The 20,148-nt window shown below is 42.8% G+C and overlaps 2 protein-coding genes across 2 annotated transcripts in view; one reads left to right on the top strand and one right to left on the bottom strand.

The window, feature by feature from the left end:
- Positions 1-528: 528 nt before the first annotated feature.
- MRPS22 (mitochondrial ribosomal protein S22) lies at positions 529-15,525 on the top strand. Its single transcript, XM_007518851.3, has 8 exons — positions 529-739; positions 5,590-5,753; positions 7,059-7,223; positions 9,166-9,309; positions 10,128-10,211; positions 11,829-11,974; positions 14,210-14,318; positions 15,331-15,525. The coding sequence occupies exons 1-8, from the start codon at positions 568-570 to the stop codon at positions 15,424-15,426; spliced, it is 1,080 nt and encodes a 359-aa protein (XP_007518913.1). The 5' UTR covers positions 529-567; the 3' UTR covers positions 15,427-15,525.
- A 339-nt stretch (positions 15,526-15,864) lies between these two features.
- COPB2 (COPI coat complex subunit beta 2) overlaps positions 15,865-20,148 on the bottom strand; it is a 29,905-nt gene continuing 25,621 nt past the window's right edge. Inside the window, exons 17-22 of the mRNA XM_016186310.2 lie at positions 19,309-19,523; positions 17,464-17,556; positions 17,184-17,364; positions 16,974-17,042; positions 16,535-16,603; positions 15,865-16,369 (exon numbers count right to left, since the gene is read on the bottom strand). Of these exons, the coding sequence (XP_016041796.1) occupies positions 16,274-16,369; positions 16,535-16,603; positions 16,974-17,042; positions 17,184-17,364; positions 17,464-17,556; positions 19,309-19,523 (723 nt within the window). The 3' untranslated portion in view covers positions 15,865-16,273. The remainder of the gene's footprint in view (positions 16,370-16,534; positions 16,604-16,973; positions 17,043-17,183; positions 17,365-17,463; positions 17,557-19,308; positions 19,524-20,148) is intronic.

Consider the following 20,148-nt stretch of genomic DNA (forward strand, 5'->3'; position numbering starts at 1 on the left):
GTTCTGAGGTTCTAGGGTCAATCCCCAGCACCACCATAAGCCAGGGCTGTGCAGTGCTCTGGTAATAAATAAATAAATAAATAAATAAATAAATAAATAAATGGAAGTGGAAAAAACATTTGTGCAGGAAAGAACTTTTTAAAAGACCTCTTATGAGAGAGGAAGAGGGAGAGGGAGAGGGAGACAGAGACAGAACCAGCGCATCACTGACAGATGGGGTGCCTGGGATCAAACTCAGTACCCCATGCATATGAATTCAAGTCAAGCGTTTTCCACTATGCCAACTCCCCGGGAACATATGGATACTTAGCTAGTTCGGAAGAATGAGGTCAGGTTAAAAAAAAAAAAAAAGACAGGGGTAATGGCAATCGCGTCCCTTTAACCCAGGGCACAGGAAAGAGCACAACACCTGCTCTAGGAGTGAACAAAGCTGCGCTGGCTTCTGGTTGTTTCCTCCGCCCCGACCAGACTACACTTCCCAGAATCCCACACGATCCCTCGAGACCCGGAATAGCTACGCTACTTCCTGCTCAGGTGACTCCCCCTCGCCCCCACCCCCTAGCCATCATGGCGGCACTCAGAGCGTCCGCATCTCTATGGAACCTCCTGGGCGGTTCTGTGGGTGCTGAGCCGATCTGTTTCCAGGTCCGAGCACGGCTCCAGGCCGCCGCCCAGTTCCAGCCGCTGCCGGGTCCCTGTGTGGCGGGAACGCCATGCCGTCGGCTCTGCTCCGAGACTGGTAAGTGACCTGCGAGGCGTCCTCTGGGGGTAGATACGGGGTTGGCTTCTGGCTCGTGGGAGTGCTGTGAGCACCCGCCCAGGCTCTTCCTGCCGCGCGCCCTCAGCCCCGCGGGGGCTCCCTTCCGTCGCCCTTTGCTTCACTAGCTGGGCAGCTCCCGGGCCCAGGGACGCCGCAGACATCGGGAATGGCCGCGATGGGGAGTGCCCGGCAGAGCGGCTGCAAAGAGCGCAAGAGGGCGCCGGGGAGCAGGGCCGACGCGCGGACCTGCCCGGGAGAAAGCGAGCATCTTCGGGTGGCTCTGGCAGGCAGAAGCTCCCCCCAGTCTTTGTGCCCCAAACCAACTTTAAAGACCTTACTCTCTCCCGCCCCAAATCCCTAGATCTTCGCCCCAGTCTCTGCTGTATTTAGAGCCCGACTTCAGAGGCGAAACTCCTCCCCCCAAAATCTCTTCTTTTGGCACCCAACTCTTCTAAGCAGCTATCACTAGGGTGAACCTCGAGTAAAACAGTGGAGTCAGGATGAGGTGACCTGGAGGGAGCCACAATGGATGATGACGCTATGGACTCTCAAACATGAGGTCCCGCGTTCGAGTCCCGGCTTTGCATGTGCCGGAGGGATGCCCTGGCTCGAATTCTCCTCTGTGCCCATCACGAATAAATACATTTTTTTTACAAAAATCCTTTAAACAAACAAAAATCATAAGTTTTCCAGGCACTGGAAACAACCTGAGCAGAGATCCAATAATGAGACCAAGCTAATGTAGTCCGGGAACCCATTTTGGATGTTCAGATTGCTGAGATTTGGTTGTATCTTTGGATCTAGGTTTATGAAGATAACAGTTACTTCTCATTTTTCTGGCCTAAGCGATTGATTTTAGAGTAGTTCCCACTTACTCCAAGATGGAGAGTAATTGTAGAAACGGTTTCAACCCCTCCTCTGCCTTCCCATACTTTCCTCTCTGAGGAAAAGAAGTCAAGGTGTGTTTTGGACATCTTACTTAGGAAGTGCTTTTGAGAGGCCAGTGCAGTTTCCATGTATGGACTAGGTGCTGGTTGAGAATTCTTGGGGCAAAAGTGGTAGCAGCCTAGAAGAAAGGGGAAATTATCTAAGGAAAATAGTGCTGAGCATCTGTGTGTCCCTGGCCCTATCAGGCTCCCTGGCTGCCAGAGATTAGTACAAAGTTTTGTCTATTGACAGTATCACTGTTTTGACTCCTAATAACTTTATAGTGTAGTTTGAAATAGGAAAGTATGCTGCTGCCGCTTCTACTTTTTTTCCCCCCCTTTTCCAGAATCCTTTAGTTGTGATTTCATATAAATTTTAGGGCTATTTCTTTTTCTATTTCTGTTAAAAAGAAAGAGAGAGGAAAAAAAGGAGTCTAGGTTGCGATTGCGTTGGAATTTTCAGAATATTTATTCTTGGGGCTAGATGGTGGTGCACCAGGTTCAGCACACTTGTTACCATATACAAGAACCCAGGTTCAAGCCCCCAATGCTTCACTAGCAGTGGAGCAGTGATGCAGATGTCTCTATCCCCCCCCCCCAACTTCTTGATATCTTAGCAAATTTAAACAATACTAAATATTAAAAACAACACACACACTGTGAATATTCATTCTTGGGGCCAGTGCGCTTAGCTGACCAGGTAGGGTGTATATTGGCCATATGGTATCCTCTTTCCTAAGTTCAGGCCTCGGAGTCACACTGTGAGGTCATAGCACTGGGGTCTCCCTCTCCAAATGAAAGAAGCTTTCCCGAGAGTAGCAAAATTGAACATGCTCAGGGCCTCACTGTTTATTTTACTATTTTTTTTTTCCTTTCCCTTTACTAGAGCATTACTCTGCTCTGGCTTGTGGTGGCTCAGGGAGATTGAACTTGGAGCCTCTCATGCCTCAAGCATGAAAGTTTTTTGCATAACCATTATGCTATCTCCCTCAACCTGGGAGCTTCACTCTTTTTTTAATTTTTTAAAAATTTTCTTATTATATTTATTTTGTTTGATAGAAACAGCCAGAAATCAAGAGAGAACGAGGTGATAGAAGAGAGAGGCAGAGAGACACCTGCAACACTATTTCACCACTTGCAAAGCTTTCCCCCTGTAGGTGGGGACTAGGGACTTGAATCTGGGTCCTTATGCACTGCAGTGTGCGCTTAACCAGGTATGCCACCTGGCCCCAGGAGCTTCACTCTTAAAAACAAAAACTTAATTGTTCTATTCTGTGGACATGTAACATCTTTAATGTTTTTTGTTTTGTTTTTGTGAACGCCCTATTGCTTTCAGTCTAGAGATCTTTCATTTTCTTGGTTAAATGTATTTCTAAATATTTTATTGTTTTGATGTTACTGCAGATGGAATAATTTAATTTGTTGTAGTATACAGGAAATAACCACTCGTGCATGTTAATTTTGGTTTTTTCAGATTTTTATTTATTTTTTAATTTAATTTTATTTTTTATTTATGAAAAAGAAACATTGACAAAACCATAGGATAAGAGGGGTACAACTCCACACAATTCCCACCATCAGAACTCCGTATCCCATTCCCTCCCCTGATAGCTTTCCTGTATAAGTGCCACGTGCTAATCGGTTGCGCCACTGGAGCTCCGATAGCTTTCTTATTCTTTATCCCTCTGGGAGTATGGACCCAGGATCATTATGGGGTGCAGAAGGTGGAAGGTCTGGCTTTTGTAATTGTTTCCCTGCTGAATATGGGCGTTGGCAGGTCGATCCATACTCCCAGCCTGCCTCTCTCTTTCCCTAGTGGGGCAGGGTTCTGGGGAAGCCGAGCTCCAGGACATATTGGTGGGGTTGTCTGTCCAAGGAAGGCTGGTTGGCATCATGCTAGCATCTGGTGTATGTTCATTTTGAATTCTAAGTTTTGCAGACTTAGTTGATCAAGTACTGGGCTTTTCCTCATTTGAAGAAAATTGCTTACTGATAGGACCTTCTTTCTACTAGGGATTGATCTTTCCACATTTTCTATTTCTTCCAATTCAGATTGTTAAATTGTATTGAAAAGTTTCCCCATTCTTTTTAGGGTGTTAACTTTGTTGGCTCATGTTTGTATTTCTGTCTTATCAGCTGTTGCTCTTTTTTTTTTTTTTTCACTTGCCTCTTTTTTCACTTAACAGTTCTGCTGATGGAGGCTGCCTTTGGTTAGTCAAGCTAAGGGGTCTTCAATTAGTTTTTCTTTTTGAAAAACAAACAAGTACAACTAACAGCTCTTAGTTTTGCCAATCTGTTGTTGTTTTGATCACCTTTTAAGGAGTTACTCTAGTTCTATGGAGAAGAGCTTAGAGTGGGGGGTGGGTGGGGTGTGGATGGAGGCTGGAGAGAGCTTTGTGAGGTGTAACAGGCAGTGTGCTCTGTGTAAGTGTCCTTTTAGGTTAAACTAGGGATAACCATAGCATACAGGATTGTGGGCTTACATGTCTTGGGTATGCAAAATACCTGGCCCCCTAACTGCATTAACAGATGCCAGCAGGAAGCAGTGTTACTGTTGCGACTTACTGACTAGATCTGAGGATGAAAGAGGAGTCAGGGATGGTTTCTAGCCGATGTCACTGGTTGTGTGGTGCTGAGATTCAGGACAGCAGGGAAAGTGGGCTTGGCACAGGAGAACGTTGATAGGTTTTGTTGTGGCCATTTTGAGTTCATGTAGGAGCACTGTATTGTAGAGTTGGGGGAAGATGATCTTGGTTTGATACTGAGATTAATGCAAGTTAGAGGAGTCTAGGAAGTCATCGGCAGGCTTGTGGGAAGAAGAAGGTGTGCCTCAACATCCTGAGGGCGCTAGCTTGTGCAGAGGACCAGGTGCCTGGGAAGGAGCTTTTTGTTTAAGTAAAAATGAACATAATGGTTAGACCAAGGGACAGGCAAGTGCCCTTCTCCTCAGAGTGCTCCTACACCACTACGCCGTCTCTTCAGTGTCATCTCTAGTGACCCAGGCTTTTTTTTTTTCCTCCCTTAGGGCAACCCACAGTCTAGAGCCCCCACTGCTCACCCCCACACCTTCCTTCATTTATTTATGTATTTATTTCTCTATCATCTCTGGCTCTGGGAAACCTGTGACCCTACTGAGCTCTTCTCTACTCTCAGTTCCTTCCTTTAGAGTCCCCCGTCCTGTCCACCCTCCCCTTCCCCTCACCCCAGGCCTCTCTCATGGAGCTCTCAGACTGAGGACACCGTGCTAGAACTGAGTTGGTCTGGGATCTAACATCAGATCAATCAGCCTTGTTTTATTTATTTATTTACTTACTGGAGAAATTGAGAGGAAAGGGGGAAACAGAGAAACACCTGCAGCCCTGCTTCACCACTTGTGAACTTTTCACACTGCAGGTAGGGACCAGGGGCTTGAACCCGGGTACTTGCACAATGTAACATGTGCGCTCAAACAGGTGCACCACCAACTGGCCCCCCTTTGTTTTAAATAGTGGCTCTGCAGTTCAGCACTTGCTGACCATTGTTTTGGGCTCCAGCCACTCATCAGCATCACCACCTGTGCCTGTCTTCTGGGTGGCTGGCAGCATTCCTGAACATGTATGTAGTGCTTGGCATGTAGGGGTGAATCTGTAAATGAAAGCGACCCCTCCTCTTGTTAGTGCTATGATGACATTATCTTTCCTTCACTTTTTCCCCCACTAGGCTCTGAGTGCCTTTCTACATAAACTGAATCCTCATTATAGTGAGTACTTAGTGATTCTTGGGTGACTGACTGAATCCTGCAGATGTTAATGTCACTCACACTGAGGTAGACATACTCATCATTTTTGTTAACAGTTCTATTTTGACGTCTTACTGGCTTGTCATTTTTGTCATCTTTGTCCTTATTCAAATTCATTTTAACAGGATCTGGCAGCCCAGCGATCAAGAAACCTACATTTATGGATGAGGAAGTCCAAAACATACTCATCAAGATGACAGGTTTGAATTTGCAGAAGGTTTTTAAGCCAGCTCTCCAGCAGCTAAAGCCACCAAAATACAAGCTGATGACCCAGGCCCAGCTGGAAGAGGTAGCTGAATGCAGGGGTATGGGTATCCTGTATTTCTTGGGTTAAACTGCCGCCCAGGCCCCTCCCAAGGCCCATAGCTGCTTTTCCACAGCACCAGTGAAGGGAGCTGTAACGCTCATAAAGGAATCTGATCAGGTAGGCAGAGAGAAGTAGGGACATGACAACAGTCACACTGTTCATCATGAGATTTGGGTGTCCAGCAGACACCCTCTGCTCCCAGAGCAGCCTGTGTGTCCTTCCTCTGCTCTGAGGCTATGGCACTTCAGTGGCGACATCCTCTCCAACAGCATCCTCCAGGCACTGCTGACTCTGTGTTGTGGGTCTCCATTGCTTGGGGAAGACACTTTCATATGTGAATATGTTAGGCACTATTGCTCTTCTTGTTAACTCAAAAAAAAAAAAAAGTCTGTTGGCAGAGCGAAAATTCCAGAGCTTGCATAGAAGATAACAAGATGAGTGACAGTCCCCTTTCACGTCAGAGGTGATCACCACGAGGAGGGCAGTGTGGCTAGTGTTGGAGAATGAACTGTGGAGTTGAGCAGCCTAGGTTCAAATCCCATGCAGTATCCTTCCACTAAACTACAGCAGGTCCTCAAGTAATGCCACTTTCTCCAGCATCACTTCATTATAATAAGAAAAGCCAATTCACATTAAACAAAACTTTCTCTCCTTCCTTCCTTCCTGATTTCCTTATGAGGAGAGGGAGAGAAGGGACATGCACATACACATCGGAGGATCACTGTGGCATGTGCAGTGCTGGGGGTCAAACCCAGGAGCTCAAGTCTCTCAGTCCACTATCCCACCCCTAGGGCTGTCAGAATGTTATCTAAGAACCTGCATTCGTGATCTGCACCATTCAGTCAAAATTACAGTTTCTAGGAACCTACCGATGACATTAACATCACTGAGTACTTAACATTTGTGTGACTGTATTTTCTGTCCCATGTAATTACAGTACTGGCTTGTAAGGTAGTGAGGGCACTAAAGGAGTCAAGTGCAATCAGAGTACCTGAACCCCCAAGAAGTAAGATCCTTTACTTGATTTCAAGCAGCATTTAGGGCCTGGTTCTACCCTGGGACATTCCTCTGCTGATCTGAGAATAGTTGAACCCATACCTGGTACCCCTTGCTACACTAACAGAGTGAAACACAATGCTCAGGAGCCTGGATTTGACCTTCACGCTGGTTTGTGGCTACGTGCAGCTTCTTTTTATAACCCTTAGTTTGTTTTTAATCAGGTTCTGCTTTTGCCAACTGTGGCTTTTAACCTTGTGACTTTCCTTAAGAAATATTTTCCTCCATTAGGCTACAAGGCGAGCAATTGAGGCAGCTAAAGTACGGTTAAAGATGCCGCCAGTTCTGGAAGAGCGAACACCCATAAATGACGTGCTAGCCGAAGATAAGATTTTGGAAGGAACAGAAACTGCCAAATACGTGTTTACTGATATTTCATACAGCTTGCCACACCGGGTGAGTGTGTATGTCTGATCACAAAACTGTATTTGAAGCAGTACATGGAGGTGAGCCTGGGGGACAAAGGGTAGCTATCTCTGGTGCTTTGAAATTAGACGTTCTGTGATGGGTGAGACCCTCTGGAAGACTGAGCACAGAGAAGAATAGAAATGCAGACCAGCCCTAAATCATGTTACCATTTCTACAGATCACAGGATTAAACACTGTATTTGTACTCTACAGTGACTTCTAAGAGTCAGATGTGCTCAGATGCAGGCAGGTTTATAGCCACAGATTCTTTCTTTTTTATTTCCTTATTGGGGAATGATGTTTTACATTCAACAGTAAATACAATAGTTTGTACATGTATAACATTTCCCAGTTTTCCATATAACAATACAACCCCCACTAGGTCCTCTGTCATCCTTTTTGGACCTGTATTCTCCCCACCCACCCACCCCAGAGTCTTTTACTTTGGTGCAATATGCCATGTAGTTTTTTTTTTTTTAATTATCTTCATTTATTTATTGGATAGAGGCAGCCAGAAAATGAAAGGGAGAGGGACACAAAGAGGGAGAGAGACACTTGCAGCACTGCTTCATCATCTGTGAAGCTTTCCTCCTGCAGGTGGGGACTGGGGGCTTGAACCCAGGTTTTTGTGCACTGTAACATGTGTGGTCAACAAGGTGCACCGCCACCCAGCCCTTAGATTTTATTCTCTTTCTCCTTGTTCCTTGATTGCAAGTTAGAAAAGAACACTCAGACAGCTTTAAAAGACATGTTTTGTGTTGGAGTGAGTAATTTACATTTCAGACCGCCGAGAGCAGTAGCACGGTACTAGGATGGGGAGAAGGGCCACTTCCTGTTGATCTTTCTTTCTTATCTGTGATTACTGCTAGAAGACATGATCTAATTAATGCCCATGCCTGCGTATCAACCACCTATAGACCTGGATATTGATAGGGATATAGAATTTCACTGATGGGAAATGTTTGCTTTGGGTATACTTGAATGCATGTTTGCTGTGCTGTGAAAGCTGGTGGTAGGAGCATTCTATAACCTAAAACAGAGTGGCGGAGGGAAGCTAGGAATTAAAATGACTAAAATCCTTTTGTTGAACATTGTGTTATTTTGACATAGACCACTTTCTTCTTAATGAAATATATAATATCTGCAGAACACAGAGGCCTATATGTCTGGAAAGTTGGGTCAGTACCACCTGACTAATTTAAACAGTCAGATCTGTATTGGTTGTCTACTTTGTGCAAAGCTTTATGGAAATCAGCTGTAGCTGTTGCAAAGTATCATGACCCACAGTTCTTACCCTTTTCCAAACTGTATTTGAAAAGTGTCAAGAATCTTGCACGTAACAGATAAATAGCTGGCTGAATGCTATAAACCATTGCAATTTGCAGTCTGAGATTTGGCATTTAGAAGATGAGGCCAGTGGGCCAGTCAGTGGCTGACATGTTGCTCTCATGCCAGTATGAGAAAACACAAAGGCACAGAATTAAGACTCCACATTCTTGGATTTGATCCTTTTATCTCAGGAACTTTAAACTTAGATTATAAAGTAACACAGTCTATTTTGATGAGACTTTCAGATGGGGAAAAGAAATAATTTGTAAAGTTCTCCTAACAGTTGTTTCCTATGACATATATTTAGATGAATCTCATTAGCTTTTTTTAGTTGCACCATTTTATGTATTGAATCTACTTTAGACCATAATTAGTACTTAGCAAATTCTTTCCTTTCAGATTTCTGATTATCAGAGGCACAGCAGTGATTAGTGAAGGAAGCATCACATCTTGCAGGTTTAAAATTATCATTAAAATCATACATGATTATATTTTGTTTCCTAATCTCATGTTGTTGATTGCAGATTTTCTCATAACTGCTTATTGGAACTTGAACTAAAAATATTCTCACAAACTCATCTTTGATTGTTTTCTATCTTAGGAGCGTTTTATTGTTGTCAGAGAACCAAGTGGCACATTACGCAAAGCCACTTGGGAAGAACGGGACCGGATGATACAAATCTATTTTCCCAAAGAAGGTCGCAGAATTTTAACACCAGTAATTTTCAAGGAAGAAAATCTCAAAGTAAGGTGTCTTAGGTTTCACAAGAGTGAGTGTTGTTTTCTTTTTTGAACCAGTTGGTTCTGGTGCTAGTCGACATTTTAATTTGATAAAGCAGATAATCATTTCTGTTCCTGTCTCTTTATTCTTTTTTTTTTAATTTAATTATTTATTTATTTATTTTGTTGCCCTTGTTGTTTTGTTGTTGTAGTTATTATTGATGTCATTGTTGTTGGATAGGACAGAGAGAAGTGGAGAAAGGAGGGGAAGACAGAGAGGGGGAGAGAAAGACAGACACCTGCAGACCTACTTCACCACCTGTGACTCCCTGCAGGTGGGGAGCCGGGGGCTTGAACCGGGATCCTTCCGCTGGTCCTTGTGCTTAGCGCCACCTGTGCTTAACCCGCTGCGCTACTGCCCGACTCCCTGTTCCTGTCTCTTTAGACTGATTAGGTTTGTCTTGTAATTGGCTTAACTATAAGTTATTTTTAAAAAAATATTTATTCCCTTTTTGTTGCCCTTGTTTTATTATTGTAGTTATTATTGTTGTCTTTCTTCATTGTTGGATAGGACAGAGAGAAGTGGAGAGAGGAGGGGAAGGCAGAGAGGGGGAGAGAAAGACAGACACCTGCAGACCTGCTTCACCACTTGTGAAGTGACTCCCCTGCAGGTGGGGAGCCGGGGGCTCGAACCGGGATCTTTACATCAGTCCTTGCGCTTTGCGCCACGTGTGCTTAACCCGCTGCGCTACTGCCCTACTCCCAACTATAAGTTATTAAAGCTTGTTACATAGAGCAAGTGTTGAGCTTTCATCTTCTAACTCCACTTCTGTTTTGTTCTAGACCATGTACAGTCAAGACCGACACGCAGATGTCCTTAATCTCTGTGTTGCCCAGTTTGAGCCAGATTCTGCTGAATATATCAAAGTGAGTGTATTTTATAGCTCCAAGATATGGATTTAAGTATAATTATGAGGATTTTTTTTTCCCCAGAGCTAGGCCTTACATGTATATGATTTCAGTATGTCTGTACTGACCATTTTATTCAGATAGAGAACACAGCACTGCAGCTTGCTTTATTGCCATAGTACTCCCCATTTCATGTCAGGGTTTGGGCCTGGGTCACCTGCATGGCAAGATAGGTGCCCTGTCTACTGAGCTGTCTTAGCCACGTGAGCAAGATTCTTAATCCTGCATGGTGAGTTTGGGTTAAAGCTTTGATGTGGGAGAAGGGGAAGGAAAATATGAATGCCTATGGAGAACCTGAGGCTTACCAGATAGTTTGTCCTAACAAAAATTCCAAAGTTAAAGAGAGAATTAAAGCTTAGAGTTGAGTAGCTTGATGAAAGTTGCACAGCTAGTAACTGGCAGTTACGAACCAAACTGGATGATAAAGCCTATTTTCATTTTATCATACAGAAAAAAGTTATGTACTGAAATTTTCTGAAAAGTGTCTTATAATCAGTTTAATAAGTAATCATTTGTTATTGATTTTGTTTTACCAGAGCACTGCTTAGCTCTGGCTTATTGTGGTGCAAGGGATTGAAGCTGGGATCTCTGATGCCTCAGGCTTTTGCAAGGCTTTTTGCATAACCCTCCCTTATGCTGTCTCTCCAGCCCTAGGTGTAATTTGTTATTATGGGAAGTATAAGCAATAGCATGAACAATAAGCTGTGCTGTGTTCAAAGCTTGCAGTTCAGAAGTAACTGGGGAAGGGTGCTGGGTAATTACTCAGTTAACTACAATTTACATATAAGATGTTAGGTGCTGAGGAGATAGCATAATGGTGATGCAGAAGACTTACATGCTTGAGGCCCTGGTCCTAGGTTCTATCCCCAGCACCACAAGCCAGAGCTGAGTGATGCTTTGGTCTCTCTCATTAAAATATAGGATAAAAAGCAAAATCCAAAAAGTTTAGGAGACCTTGAAATATTAGGTGCTAAAAGAGTACAAAGTATTCTCAGGTAAAGGTTCACAAGTGCCTCGAAGGGCAGGAGCTGTGGCAAGTGGAGCTGAGTGAGGAGAGGTTGTGTAATATAAACAGGAGGCAGAAAACACCCGTTTTGAGAAATGGTATGTCATTGGTTTGCTTGTGTGCAGAGTATGTATGTGGCTTGATGGGGCCATATTGCAGGTGACTTCAGATGAATTTCAACCAGCAGGCCTTTCAAAGCCTCTTGAACACAGGAATGTCCTCATCAAAGAAAGATAAATCTGGAAGGAAAACTGAAAAATGGGATGTAGTAGTTGACTGGATGGGGTAGGAAGGGAGAAGACTGAAAGGAAACTCTTGGTTTCTTTTTTCCCATGGCAATCATGTAGGTTCTTGTTAGCAGTGGTCTCAAATGGTGTTTGGCAAACTCAGTCCAGGCCAGTCTTTCTACATGGAGGGCTGGTCTGTTAGTAAATGAGACTGGAGGTAGGTGTAAATAGATCAGGCTTTACTGCACTTTCTTGGGCAGCACTCATGCTAATAAATGTATTCAGTGATGTTGCTCACATTTCATTTTCATGTTTCTGAAAAATTGCATTTTATGTGACTAGGTTCATCATCAGACTTATGAAGATGTAGATAAACATGAAAAGTATGACCTCTTACGTTCAACACGGCACTTTGGTGGGATGGCTTGGTATTTTGTAAATAAAAAAAAGATTGATGGTTTACTGATTGACCAGATTCAGAGAGATTTGTAAGTATAACTTTAGTAAGTAAAATGATTCTTGTTGCTGTCATAGTAAATTGTATTTTAAGCTAGGTTATTTTTCCAATGTTAACACTGTGTTGTGTCATGCTAGCTTTTACTTAGCTCAGTTTATAGCCTTCTTCCATCCAAACTTACACATAGGGCTACATTCTTTGAAAGGGTGAGTATCTGATTTATATTGTAATGTCCCAGCTAACACTTCTGGGCTTCACCAATGCGCGTGAGTACCAGTGTGCTTTCCTTCCAACTGCTCAGGGGATTAAACAGGAAAGGCAAAAGAAGAGATACAAGCTCTAGTGGGTGTTTGTTTTCTGGTAGGACTGTTTCCCTGGCCTTTACAGTAAAAGTCACTTATGAAAATACTATTGGTTTTGGAATTCCTTTGTTTTGCACTATTATTAAGGTGTCATGAATTTTTCAAAGTCAATTTGAAACAAAGGCTATTGCATTTTTATCTTGGAAAATTACTGAGAAAGTGTTGGGAGAGAGAAAACCAGAGTATCACTCTAGCATATCCAGTGCTAGGGATCAAACTCAGGACCTCATGCTTGAGAGTCCAACACTATCCACTGCACCACCTCCCAGACCCCACTTGTTTTATGTCAGCATGCTAACTCATGTGTCCCTAGGCTGTAGTTGAAGTGACGGTGTATGTTACAATTTGTGACAGAATTGTAGGGGAAATCATTGTTGAGCATCATTTTATTGCTTGGGTTAGAAAGACCAAAATGACAAGAAAAAAGAAAGCATGACTGTAAGAAGTCAACTCTCTGGAGCTGGGTGTGTGGCTCAGCACCTCCCATGTCTCATAGTAGTTCAGAGGGCAGAATCCTGCCTTCCTCCCATTCGCAGGGGCTGGCCGGTGGTCAGGGTGCTCAGATTGGCTTGCCTTTATAAGTGCATTAGCAGTGCTAAGCCCTGGGAATTGATTTCTTTGTAACCTTTTAAATCTAACCATTCTGAAATTATTACAGTATTCCATAAAATGTTAAGAGGAACACAAAAATGTGCGGCTTTGAAAATTACGTTAGATGTACTAGTATGATTTATATAGCAGTACTCATCATCATACATATAGTTTGAATACTGAGAGGGAGGTCTGAATACTTTTCCTACTCTGTAGAAGTCAAGCCTTTCCTTGGGAATTCTGAATATTCTGAATTGCTGCAACCTCCAGCCAGTAGAGGGCGTGTGTGACCACTGGCTGGAGCCCAGGCCTGAACTGGGATTCTCTACCTATTAATTTCACTCCCAAGCCCCACTATTGATTTAGAATTGAGAACCTCTTTAAAATATTTTCAGACATTACATTTATTTGCTCCTAATTTTCAAATATGGGTTGGGCAGAGGCTAAACTATAAGGCACAGACATTATTCTTTAACATGAAAACAATGAAACCTTTCGTATAATCCTAATATACACACAGCTTTGTAGTAGGCCGATGTGTCTGAGCTACACATGGATTTTTTTTTTTAAATTTTTATTCCCTTTTGTTTCCCTTGTTTTATTGTTGTTATTGATGTCGTTGTTGTTGGATAGGACAGAGAGAAAATCGAGAGAAGGGGAAGACAGAGGGGGAGTGACAGATTTGAAAGACACCTGCTTCACCACTTGTGAAGCGACTCCCCTGCAGGTGGGGAGCTGGGGGCTCGAACCAGGATTCTTAACGCTGGTCCTTGCAAATTTTTGCGCCATGTGTGCTTAACCCACTGCGCTACTGCCTGGCTCCCTAGGGAATTCTTTAATTTGGGAGAGATGATGGCCATTAAGGTAAACCCAGAACTTCTAAGGACACCATTGCTTGAGAAACTCTCATAGTTCCAGTGTGGCATCACCACAGTGAAGGAACATTTCTGCCGTCTGGGTTTGAGCTATATTATTTGCTGGTGGGGTGGGCTGACCTGGAAATGGAATGCAGTCTCTTTAAGAAGTGATGGTCTGTTTCCTCGAGAGTATAGCCACTCGGATTATACTGATGTCCATGAATTGGGCAATGCCCATAGTGACCCCTGCCCTACGACCTCGGGGTTGGCATGAAGCTTCCAATTCTCTGATTTTATTAAGAAGACTTTTAAAGAAATAAAGTCAAAGACTTTGAACAGATGCTATGCTGGCCTGAGGAAAACTGCAAAATGTAGGTTAGTTTGAAGCTGGCACGTATGTCACAGTGTGAAGCAAGTGGAGCAAGCCCCCTGTTAACAGTGAGCCTTTCCCCCTAGAACTGAGGACGCCACCAGCCTGGTGCAGCTGTACCACCTCCTCCATCCAGATGGCCGGTCAGCACAGGAGGCCAGAGCACAAGCTGCTGAAGGGCTGCAGCTAATCAAGGTAAAGGGCCTTTCACTGAGGCTGTTGTGCGGTGCTGGTGAGTGGGGCGGAGTCCTGCGGTGGGTTCTGTGAATGGGAAGATTTGTGAACATGGGACTCTTGTGCTCTTGAAACCAGAGGGGGCTAGAGTCCCTGTGTTTTTTCATTCTGGAAAAGTAGGGACAGAAGGGGAAAAGGAGGGTAGGGAGCACACAGACTAGACAGTGAGCAGCAGGCAGCCTTGTCTCTGGGAGTGCCAGCATCTGAACAGTTAGTCACTAATTAGCAGACAACAAGGTGGCACACGCCCCCGTGGCCACACTTCTGTCCAGAAGGGGCTAAGTGGCAGCTGTGCACGATGGTGAGCCTTAGCTTCTTCACCTGATGGCATCAAGTGCACTTATCAAGTTGCACAGGGAGGCCTGGCTGCAGACCTTTATTATTCCGGATGCATGTACCTCTTTAAAATCTATTACAGAGTTCTCAGTAAATTTTAAGAGTTGAAATGATTTTTGTTTTCTAGGAAGGGGAAGAGCTGCATTGTTTTTTTCTCTTTCTTTGCTTTCTTTCTCCTAATGTCCATAATAAACATTTTTGTGGTCTATTCTTAGGCATACAAATGATGAAAATGACCACTGATGACAACTTAGGAGAAGACAGAAAATACTGTACTAGTTCTCATTTTTCTGTGATAAGGCTTTTAGTGAAAATATAAAGTGAAAAATCAGTTTGCTGGTTCTCATCCTCCACTCCTGTCTTTAACCCTGATTATTTTCAGTTTGATCTAGCAGATAGTGTAATGCCAGGTTTTACTAATATATATATTTTTTTTGAAAACAGGCTAAAATACTGGTAGCCATATTAGGATGCTTCTGGTATCAACATTGCTTGAACTGTTGCTCTCTAATCAGCAAAAAGCACTATGAAACTTGAGACTTTTTAACTGAAACTTACTACTTCATAAACGTTGATGTTTCAAACTCAGTTACATAAAATTGTATGTTTCTATGAATTATTTTTTTTGTTTAAACAGGTCTTTGCAAAAACAGAAGCACAGAAGGGAGCATATATAGAATTAGCACTGCAAACATTTCAAGAAACATTCATCAGCCATTCTGTAGCTTCTTAAAAATAAGTAAATTTCATTTTATAAAATGCTAAAACTTGTGTTTCTCTCCTAATGAACTGAATGTGTAAAAATGTCAACATTAAAAGGTGCTGATTTGCAGTGTGTGTGTATGTGTGTGTGTGTGTGTGTGTCCCACCAAAATAGTGGTCCTAAAAGAAACACACACACCCTACCTTGTTACTTTTCCCACAATAGAAAGAAATGGGTCTGGTTATAATCTCCTCTTTCTACTATAGACAATTGGGGGGGGGGGGGAGCTGCCTTTCATGTTTACAAAGTAAACAGTTGCTGAACAGAGCTACCTAATGAGGTCAGAGGAGCTAGAGATTCAGACTGATGCTAGAAATGGGTCTCTCTAAACAAAGGCAAAGAGCCCAGGCTACACAGAAGGGAGATAACACAAGGAGATCAAGAAATAGGGCTTAGACAATGACAATATAGCATGGGCATTCTTTTTTTTTTTTAATGTGACTGCTGACATTTAAAAATATGATTTAGTTATGTAAAGAGGATGTGGAACACTGGAAGCAGTGTTGTTTCAGCTACTTAAAACCCTGAAGTCTTTTTTCATTATTCAAAAAGGGAAAACTTTGAAGTGTCTTCACTAATTCAAAATATTTAATGACATACGGTCTTAATGGAGTATGAAAACAAAGATCTGAGCCTATGTGGAAATACAGTGATCTAGGTGCTGCACAGTGACTGCCAAGGGGAGGACAGCACTGTGTTCCCAGCAGCCCATAGCATTTCCATACAAAATCCAAAGTCCAGAGCGCTGTGGTTAGGGTGATTCAATACCTGTCCATAATAATGATCTGTTTAGCTGGGTAAATGGGAAACATGATTTTCAGTCATCCAAAATATCTTCGTCCAGGTTGATATCTGTTGTGTCAATATCTTCTAATTCCAGATTATCCAAATCGACTTCAAGTTCGAGTAAATTCTGCAAAGAAACATTATAGATTATCTCTGCTTCATGGATCTAAGAAGGGAAGGTCCACTTCCTAGTTCTCACTCTGAAACCAACCACTCTACTTAGGTGGAGGCCTGTGCATCCAGAAGATATGGGGGGACGGGACTGGAGCCCCAATGGGTCTGGTCTGTGTACCTTTTCTTCTTTGTTGGCTGTGTGGGGGCCGCTGCCTGGAGTGGGAGAAGCAGACTTCTCGTCAAGTTCCTGAAAAATCCAAGTATAGATACATATAAAGACAGAGAACTGTGTTTAGGAGTTGTTAGTCTTCCCCCCAAAGTAATCAAGACCAGGAAGTTTAGGGTATTTAAATTTTTTATATATTTTTAAGTATTTATTTATGAGATAGAGACAGAAATTGAGAGGGGAGGAGGGGGGATAGAGGAGGAGAGAAACAGATACTTGCAGCCCTGCTTCGCCTCTTGTGAAGCTTTCCCCCCTGCAGGTGGGGACCAGGGGCTTAAACCTGGGTCCTTGTGCACTGTAATGTGTGCACTCAACCAGGTGTGCCACCGCCTGGCCCTAGGGTATTTAAATTTAACAATCAGAACCAGGTTCCCTCATAGAGTCTACTGACCTGTTGCACTGCAGGTCTGGAGGACTGAAAGCCCTTGGCCTCTTCCATGACATTCCTTTCTTCATTTGGCTATCAAGACAGTAAAACATTGATGAGACAAAATAAGCTGAAGTCATAATTCATCTCTAAATTTAGTGTGAATCCCAGATGCTAGCTCTCAGCCCAACAGTAAGGGATGCAGTGCAGCTCAGAAACTTCGGTCTTGCTCACCGTCACGAGCGGGTACTGCTTGGCAGGCTGCAAATCCGCATGTGTTTCTTTCACCCATTCCTCCACAACAAAGGCTTCTTTTAATCCAGGAAAAAGGTTTTCATATTCTGTTGGGTCAGCAAGGGATTCGGCTGCTTTCTGATTAACTTTCGAGAGACTTTCTCTCCAGAGTTTGACCACCCTGTTGTGTCATGAAAAAGAATGATCATAACTAGAACCATAACTTAATGTGCCTCTATGTTTGTATGAACTATTTCTTCTTAAAATGAAAAGCCTGTACCTTGAAACCTGACTGGGTAAATAAGTCCGGGCAAGGAAGGCAGCTTCTGGCAATCGTCCTGTTCTAATCAAGAGCTCCAGACAAGCATCAAGCCTGAAGGTGAAGAGAAGAGGCACTTTTATCAAGAATAAATGCTTTGCTAATAGCACTTAACACGTTGAAGAAATGGAGATTTAGTTCTGCCAAGTCAGTATTTCAACTCCCACACATAAATCATGCTGAACTATTAACTTGTCATCACTGTGTTTCATAATCAAAATGAGAGAAAAGACAGCTTTTGTGACCATTTGCAATCTCAGTCTTTTACCAACCTGAGAAGCTAAAGTGGTTTTTCAAGGCAAGTTGAAGAGCACACTGCCTCAGCATCAAAATTAAAGCACTTGCAACAATGATACTTTTCTAAATGCGATTAAAAAAAAAAAAAAAAAAGTGGTAAAAAAGAAGCAACCAATCATAAGACTTCAGAGTTAAGATCAGGTTTAGCCATCAAAGAAGTTTTAAAAAAAAAGTTTTCCAGAAGATTTCTAGATCTTTGAATTACGAATAGTATTCTTCCAGGTAATCTATAAACACATATATTAGGTATACATTCAAAGACTGAAAGTGGAGGGATTAGACGTATGCAGGATCTAGGCAGTGGCAAACCTGGTAGAGCACACACATTACAGTGTGCAAGGACCCAGGTTCAAGCCCCCAGTCCCCAACTGTAAGGGAGTTTTCACAAGCAAAAGTACCTTTAGACTAAAAGGTATTACAGCTGTCTCCCTTCTCAATTTGTCTCTATCCAAAATAAATACAAATATATCTTTGAAAGTATGTAGGATCAACACTTATGTGGGTTTTTTTTTTTTTTTTTTTTTAAATAATAGAGCCAGCTAATGTTTAAATGATTTGGAATTTCCATGAACTTATAGACTTAGTTCTGGGTTTGGTTCCCAATACCACATGTAGTGCTCTGGCTCATCTTTCTCTGTCTCGTGAAACACACACCCACTACATTCTCTTGTATATATGTACAGTAGGTCTAGCGGCCTGGATGGTGGCAAACCCAGATAAGCATACATTATCATGCACAAGGACCCAGATTCAAGTCCCTGCTCCCTACCTGCAAAGTGGTAAATAAAACATGAGCAGTAAAGCAAGTACTGCAGGTGTCTCTCTCAATTTGTCTCTGTTCTATCATAAAATAGAGGGGGGAAAGGGGAAAATAAAGTTTTTTTTTGTTGTTCTTTTTTTTTATTGGATAGAAACAGAAAAACTGGGAGGAAAGGAGCACTGCTCAATCTGGTTTATGGTGTAAGGGGACTGAACCTGGGACTTTGGAGCCTCAGGCATGAAAGTCTCTTTGCATAACCATCATGCTATCTACCCCCAGAAAGGTGTAAATAGTAAATGATATAGACACACCTGTAGCACTAATTGCAAAGCTTCCCCCCTTCAGGTGAGGACCAGGGGCTTTTAAGTCTAGAAAACAATATAAAAATAACTGGCATGTTCATCTCTGTTTTCCTGCCACAGACAGATCAGAATTACCCAATGTGGGTAAAATCACTTGCCATTCAGGTACCAACTAGAACAGCACAATAAGCCTGCTATGAAACAAACCGCCTTGCCCACTGAGTGCTAGTGGAGGCTCCCTGAAGAGCACATGTGCCTCACATTCAGACTAGTATGCTAAGGTCAGCCCCTGCTGAAGTGAGTGCCATTGGGCACTGTCCTGACTGCCCCGTGGGCAAGAGCACTGAGCAGAGAGCAGGCCCCTCCCAGAGCTCACTACACAGCCCTCTCCAAAAGCAACCACCAGTCAGTGAGAAGTCAGTCTCCCAGAGTTGGATTAATACTTACTTGCCCTGTAAAAAGTAGCTCATGAAGGCCACATTATTTTTGCCGTCCTTCTCTGCACCCTCAGCCAACTTGTTCACCATGGCAGCATTGCCAGAAGCGGTGGCCAGAAGCAGTAGTCCACCATAGTCCTGTGCGTGGTGCAGGCACTCCTGGGCCAGGCTAAACTGACATTTGCTGATGGCAAGTTCAGCCAGTTGCTTCCACTTCTGTTCTGACTGTACGAGGTTCCCAGTTAGTATATCATAGTTATAGATAATCTGAACTGCCAACATCAGCATCATTTTGTATACCTGAGAGCACTACGATGCCAGCAGTGGCAGACTATATGCATTTGCTTAAGTTAGTTCTATCCATGAAATTAAGACTGGAATGGCAATGTATAATGGGAAGTGGAAATTGTTCACATCAAAGTAATCCAAACACAAATCAATTTTAATGATGCATGCATAATCATCACCTACTACATTTTTATTTTATAATTACACAGCGAAACTAAAACCATGCAATGGAGTTCTAAGGTAATTAGATTGCAATTACTTTAATGTGATCTTAGTTCCATTTTTTGAAAGCGCTGAAAACTATCCTTATATATCTAACAATAGTAATTATCTGTTACTTGTAGATTCTCAGAAATAAAAGTGCCAGCATTTGGATGATCTTAACATAGCTAAGTTTATTTTGCATATTTAAAATAAATCTACCAGTAAATGCTAGACTTAAAACTCCAATTGAAGCCTTCAATACACAAAGGTCCATAAAAAATGCCATCAGACTACCTTTTAGGGTATCAGAACCCTATATCACCACCATCTTGCTTGCTGGTTTGGGATACTGATAAAT

This window comes from Erinaceus europaeus, chromosome 1 (genome assembly GCF_950295315.1).
Source record: "Erinaceus europaeus chromosome 1, mEriEur2.1, whole genome shotgun sequence".
Classification (NCBI taxonomy): domain Eukaryota; kingdom Metazoa; phylum Chordata; class Mammalia; order Eulipotyphla; family Erinaceidae; genus Erinaceus; species Erinaceus europaeus.